General features: G+C 38.8%; 1 protein-coding gene across 1 annotated transcript in view; it reads left to right on the plus strand.

The window, feature by feature from the left end:
* TMEM9B (TMEM9 domain family member B) overlaps window positions 1–3446 on the plus strand; it is a 43331-nt gene extending 39885 nt beyond the window's left edge. Inside the window, exon 5 of the mRNA XM_019519600.1 lies at window positions 608–3446. Coding sequence (XP_019375145.1) covers window positions 608–763 — 156 coding nt within the window. The 3' untranslated portion in view covers window positions 764–3446. The remainder of the gene's footprint in view (window positions 1–607) is intronic.
* Window positions 3447–7341: the final 3895 nt, after the last annotated feature.

A 7341-nucleotide genomic window follows, 5' to 3' on the forward strand; every position in this document is an offset into this window, starting at 1 on the left:
TACCCTCTGTTTTTTAGATGGCTGAGCACAATGGAGTTGGTTTAGTAAATATCAAAGGGTGCTGGTTTTTACTTAGCATCTTTGTGTGAACATCTCAAACTGCTTTACAGTAACCAGTTGAAAGCTGGTAGTATACTGACATGGGCTCCTCCATTTTCCATTTTTAAATTGAAGTCCACTCAAGAAAACTGATGGGAGAATCCCTGTATCTTGGTCACCCAGGCTTCTGATTCAAATTGCTCCTGAAGTAAATGTAACACTTAGCACATGGTACTAAGACATACTCTCTTGCCCACAGAAGGCCTGGTTCTTCTTCCATGGGACTTGGTGGCTAAGCTTCCAATGACAGCCATGGTGTAACATCAGACCCTATATTACCATTATGTGTTGCATGAGTTGCTGCTGGTATGAGACCTCCCCTTAAAGAACATGCACACTAAATTTGGCTCCTCTAAAGAAAACTCATAGCAGTTAATTTCCGTAAAGTGCTGAAGTTCCTGTCTTTTTTTAAAGGTTGTAAAGCGTAGTGTGTCTTCCTTTTGTCCAGGATAATGTATTTACATGGTTAAAATCACAGAAATGTAAATGTTACCTTCTGCAACTTTAGGATCATCAACCTTTTGCCAACGCTCATGCTGTGCTGGCTCGTTCTCGGAGTCGTGCCAACGTGTTGAACAAAGTGGAGTATGCTCAGCAGCGTTGGAAGTTGCAGGTCCAAGAGCAACGCAAATCTGTCTTTGACCGCCATGTTGTGTTGAGTTAACTGATATCAAGTTGAGTTAACTGATGACTGGAAGAAAGCAAAATGGACTAATGGAACTATCTGACTTATGTCTTCCTGCTCCTACCACTTCTGAAAGGTTCTTTAACTGGTTTGTTATTGTTGGCAAAAAAGCATTTGAACCTTTTGCAAGAATGTACCAGAGTGGAAGCTATTAAAAAATAAACAGTTGTAATTAGCCCAAAGCTAATAATTCTTTGTTTTCAGATGGCTTTTGCTAACAGAACTAAAAAAACAAAATCAAAGGTATCTTTGGATGTAACTCTGATACTTTATTTATCATTATGACTTTAAGATGGTTTTTAAATATATATTTCTCACTTCTGCTTCTGTGATTTAAGAAGTAACAGGGAATATACTTGGTCACAAGAGTTTGGTTACAACTCGCTAATCACTTTACACAGACTTTTGTAAATATACTTGGGGTTTCTCCTGGTTACTTAGAGCTGTGTATTAGGAACCTAAATCTTGTGGTGTAGTTTTCATTTTTAAGATTAGTGGGTGGTATTCATCACTTGATTTGTGCACTGATTCTTTGAGGAAGCTTAAATGGACAGTGACTGTTGATGAGCTGCAGACTTAAAGTACTGTGATGTAGATAAATTCTAATGCAGTGCACATTAAGCCAGTTTGGCATTTTACTCGCTTGATTTGATCATTTAATGCGTTGTGTATGGTATCTTACCAAAAATCTTTTCCCGTCTCTTCATGAGTAAAGTCTCAGGAGTTAGTATATGATAAAGTATTTATTTTACAACAACCACAAGGAAAAAAACCTTTTGCATTTGTCTCCAGTGATGGTCTAATGCACATACCTTTAACTAGCGCCTGTCATCTTGGGACTAGCTGTACTTTTTTTTAACTGTGGTTCTGTACTCATCCCTCTGAGAGGTGTATACAGGTTATTAACTTTCATATATCCTCTTTGGAATGTAACAATTAAAAATGATTGTGCTGATTTTGAAAAGCCTACTTGCTGTTGCTGTATTTCATAATTTCTTGGATGGCAAGAAGGGAGAAATACTTTACATTTTTTAAACCGTTTTGCTAGGTACATCAGATTATATGTATTAATGTTCAATGTTTCAGTTGGGGAAAGCATGACTCAGGACTGGCAATTGAGTACAGATTACTTCTAATTGAATTCATATCCAGTGTTGGTAGTAGTACCTGCAAGTTATTCCCATTTTGATGGGAAGTCTTGTCACTGCTCTGTGTGCAATAAAAGCTAAAATAAGTTAGCTACAGTCCAACTTCCAGTAGGAAAAATAGCAAAATATCCATGCTTAGTTCTGCTGGGTGCTCTTGTTTGCGCTTACAGCAGCAGAACAGAGGAGAACAAACCCCTGCTGCTTCCCTGAATCCAGGTGCAGATGGATATTGCAGCTGAGCCACAACCATCCTTGCACTGCCATATTTCTGTGCAGATCAAGGACTTCACTCACTTCTCAGTACAGTCACTGCACCCATTTCATGAAATCCAGAACTCTTTCAGTACCAGTAGGGTTATCGTGTGCTTTTACCTGTAGTAAAAAAAAAAAATCACTTGCTAGTAGAAGATTGAGAGCCAGTGAGCCAGCAGAGTGAGAAACCAAGCTTTAGTTACTATTGCTTTTCTCAGCACCCAAACTCATGACTCCCAAATCAACAGGGGCAACAATGCCCTCATCCTCCATAGAGGAAATATAATGTTGCAATTCTTTGCTTCACCGTCATTTGTTCTGTACCATTTCAGACGGCTGCCCTACCAGCAGCCTTACTCCTTACATGTCTTCTCCAAAGAAGCCTTGAAGGGAGGGAAATGGTGGTCCTTACAACAAAGGTCTTGAAATGTTTTGAATTCCACATATACTAGCCTTCTTTCTGATGTAAAGGTAGCAGCAAGCAAGTCTATGTTCTAAATCTTGGATGGGTCTCCCCAGGAAGAGAAAGTGCAACTCTTTCAGCACTGCAGATTCACAGTCAGTAATTTTAGGTTGTGCTTGAAAATTATTAAGAAAATGAGCTGATCAATAGGAAATCCAGTTAGTCCTAAATAAAAATGCTCATTTTAATGCAGATGAAAATGGAGATTTATCAAATGAGTTAACTTAATATACATTGGATTCAAGTTAGAATGTGCTTTTAATACTGGATACAAACTTCACAAACTCATTGGGCAGCTTTAATATGTAGCAGAGTCCCACTTTTAAAAGCTATGGTTACTGATAAGACGGCTGCAGAATGTGTGTTGCTATTGCCTTGTGCCCTGTCAATGTCTTCCTTGGTCCAGCACACCCAGGCTCTGCATCTCATGGAAATTCCCATAGAGAAAACGTGGGCCTTTCTCACTCCTGAAGTGATGCAAATGGAGCAGAGAAGGTTTAGAGTCCGACCCAGTGCAGAGATCCTGGAAATAGCAAACCCAAGAGACCACTGAAGATTGCTCAAAACAAAACTGATCTTGTGACACTACCATAAAATCAATTTAGTTGAAAATACCAGTTTCATGTACCCCTTATTCAAATATATTGATTTGTGTATTTAATGAAAACATGAAGGTCTAGATATTTTTTTATGCTGATTATGTAGTGAGAGGTAAAATTTAATTAAATGAAAAGACGTTCATTACAGCAAATTGCTGCAGCATATGGATGAGAGATATAAATAAAACATCTTCCTGATTACTTTTTAAGGTAGTTCAATTGTATCTAATATATCTAAACTTTCTAGCCTATCATTCTAAGATTTGTTGCCATCATAGTTACAGTGTGGGTGGTAAAAGCTAAACCAGAAAAGAGCAGATCTAACTGTAAGCTACTTTGCATATTGTCGGTTGACTATAAATTACACCAGTCTTTTGACTCAACTCAGCAGTATTAGAGGTACATCATTCAGGTAAGAAACGTCAAGAAGTACATAGGGAAAATTACATACTGCTATGGCTGGCTAAATGTCAACTGACTAATGTAAATGATTTCTCAAGACTATTTAATGTGTGTGAGAGGCACTAGGTAGTTAAGAGTACTTTAATCAGTCTTCTTTAATCTATTTTTTATTAAAAACATAAGCTGCTACTTGTGTATAAGAATTAAAATGCTATTTTTGAAACTTATAATGCAAAACAGATATTTTACAGGCATATTCAGCTGCCTCAAAATTGGAAACTCTGTTTCTGTGGATTGTTTTGGAGTTTTCACTCCATTCATCTCAGAACAGGTGAGTCTTCTGTAGCAGACAAGAAATGCTGTATTGCTTCTGATTTTATGTTTTGGTTTGGATGTGAACCTGGCATATAACGTGTTTGTATAATGTAATTGTGTAGCAAAAGTAGTAAGTGCCATCTAACCAATGCTGTAAGTACCTGATGATATCTTTGTTGGCTTTTACAGTGCAGATACAGTTACTGGCATTTGTATTTTAGTGGAACATAAACCAATTAAAACTTCCTATCTTCCCCCCCCACCCCAGTATTAACAAAGGAAGCAATTGTCGCTTGTCTGCTGTTTTGAATTTACAGTACATACGCATGTTCAACTTGGATCTTTTCCCACATGTAGTGAGGCAACTTATTCTGTAATTTAACATGCATTTGTGTTCAGCATTTGCCTTTGCTAACACCTGGCATACTAAAGCATCTGTTCTAGAACTTGCTTTCCCTTTGTATAACGTAGCATGCTAAAATAGATTCTCAACTCAGTGAAAAATGTGACGCTCTAGATAGTAAAATTCATTGTATCAAATGATATAGAACACAAATCTATTTTGATAAATATAACTTTATGCACAGGGAAAATAGGCCCAAACAAGCGACCATACAATTCCTTCTCTTCTCAGTGGAGCGGGTATGAAGGTATTAGAGATGCTGCAAGTCATGGTGAAGAAGTTGGATTAATGGCAAAATTCTTCCATCAGATACTGCACTATTCCTCTGTGAATATTGAATGTTTGGTGTTCTTGTATTTCTTAATAGGTGGTGATACTGGGCATTTCCACTACTGTTAGGAAAGTCTTCTGTAGTCTTTCCTTTTAGTACGGCATGATGTAACCTGATTTTAAGAGTGGCACGTAGATGTGGAAGTGGATGGTATTCTGGCTGGACTCTGCATCAACAAAGATTGTGTAAACAAAGAATCCCTGTAAACAGATCCTGGTAAAATACTGTCTGCTTTAAACTTTTTAAATGTGGCTTTCAGTTAGAAAAATAATCAGTGCTGGAATGCTGAGATTAAAGGACTCGTGACATACCTTGATAACCTTGTACAGTATAGCTTCCTATTGATGGTGCTTTTACAATCTCTTTTTAATCTTCTGAGTGTGATTTGAGCAGTTAAAACCCAATCCAGAGTAGTTCATCTGTGGTACTTATAGTTAGGCCTCTTGTAGAGAGAAGGTGGAAATATTCTCCATTTATGGAGCACCATGAATTGGAAAGAGATTACCAGGAATATGCTTATCTCTGCAATACTCCTAATATTCATTCACTCCAGCTGCAGAAGCCTCTCTTCCTAATACAGTACTTCATTACTGAGGGTATATGATCTGGACATTTTTTGTCATTTTAATATGAAGCTAAGCTGACTCTCAGATCATTGCAAGTCAGTGGGAGCAAACTGTTCAAAACAAATGTGGGTCCCTCCAAGAAATGCATTTCTCTCAGAACCAGCGTAGCACTTCACAGACACAAGATTGAGGACCCCGCACAAGAAATTTTCAAACCAATTAAAACAAAGAGGTGGTAGGATAACAGAGCAAGCTGTCAAGCTTTCAGTGGACATTTATGTTCAGTGGGGGTGCTAGTTACTTGAGCTGTAATGTAAATGGTTTTGGGGGAAGTGGGGGGTGCGCACGGGGCTGGATAGGATGTTGCTTAACATGCCAGACTTGTTTATATAACATCAGCAATGAGTACTAATTTCTGTCCATTTCAGCCTGAGCTGGGATCGGTTTGTGACGCTGTTTCCACGTGCCAATTAAACTGGAGCTCAAGAAGCAGCTTGACTGCTGTTCCGTTTAGGAAGGTGTACAGAGTTGTGTTGTCTTTACTTAGCACTTTTTGGTAAGTTTCTCTAGCATGAGCTGGTCTAATGGTGCATCCATTGTGACAGTCTCTCATATCATTCTACAGTAGCATAAATTCATTTAAAAGTCTTTCCTGGAACATTTTACTGATGGCAGGTAACCCTTAAACTCGAGGTATGACTTAATTAATATGCAGTTATACATTTCCAGGTTCAATGCAACCCCCCCTGGATAGTAAAAACTACTGTAACTTCATGGACAAATTACCCATCTATGGTGACTCCCATCATGTGCCATTGCCCAGGCCTTTTGGTGGGGATCCCTTCGTCACATTTCACGTGTACCCTGAGACTCCTCCCCAAGTTGCTTGCTCTGAAGATTTGTCACTACTTCCTTTTGCATCTGAGCAGTTAATCTCCGAGAATTTCTACAGTGATCCCTGCAGCTTCCCTTATCAAGTTCCCCATGTCAATCAGGGCAGAGGAGAGTACTCATATGGACCAGCTTTCATCAGAAAAAGGAATGAGAGGGAAAGGCAGCGGGTTAAGTGTGTCAATGAAGGATACGCCAAGCTCAGACATCACCTGCCTGAGGAATACTTAGAAAAACGGCTCAGCAAGGTAGAAACACTTCGGGCTGCAATAAAATACATTAGTCACCTACAGTCTGTTCTATACAGTGATCCTCTGGTGATGGAGAAGAATAGCCAGGCACCGAGCCAAGGCAATTGTCAGACAGATCCAGTTTTGAGGTCTATTTGAAGTCCTCTGACCAAATAAAAAACCTCTCAAATTTGAAAGCTTTAATAACCATTGTGTTATTAGTAACACACATTTCTGGGAAACTGGTTCATTTTATGTGCTTCCCAAAGCACCCATCAGTACTAGTCTGCTTGAAAAAATTAAAATTAGCCTATTGTGACTATACTAAGAAGATGAGATGTGTTAACGGGCAAGAAAATCATATCTGAACTGTCTTAAGTCTTGGAAATTAGAAAAAAACGTTAATTGGAGACCAAGAGTACAATAGCTGTTTGTCATTCTTTCAGAGAAAATTAACTGTCTTTGCTGTCTCAGCTTGCAGGTTCTAAATAAAATAACATTTTCACTGATGAGCTGCTGTTCATTTTCAGGGATAAAATGGGTTGATCCTGTGCGCACACTTCCCTGGGGGAGCTTTTCTCCAACTGCCAGTCTCTTCCACAGAATACAAGACTTTTTGTAAAGTTCCTTGGAGTGTTCTTAGCAGGCCCCAATACATTTTCATTTATGGCACAGTGCACTTACCTGGGCTTGGGGGAATGCTACGTTTTTGGATATGGGCCTCTCCTTTTATTAAGCAATATTTAGTATGTGAAACCTGAAGCTCTTCCTCTGGGTTTAAACCCCATTTCTCATGGGCAGGCTTCAATATGAGAGCCAAATATTGTCATTCATCCATGTTCTGTGTGATTTTAGTTGATAAGCAGCTATGTTGAAAGTAAATAGGACTTTTTGTAGAATAAAACAACTCATTGGGGGAGGGGAGAGGGTAGAATGTGGCCTGGAATAAATACACGT

Source organism: Gavialis gangeticus, unplaced genomic scaffold (assembly GCF_001723915.1).
Source record: "Gavialis gangeticus isolate Ggan-Ray unplaced genomic scaffold, GavGan_comp1, whole genome shotgun sequence".
In the NCBI taxonomy this organism is placed as follows: Eukaryota; Metazoa; Chordata; order Crocodylia; family Gavialidae; genus Gavialis; species Gavialis gangeticus.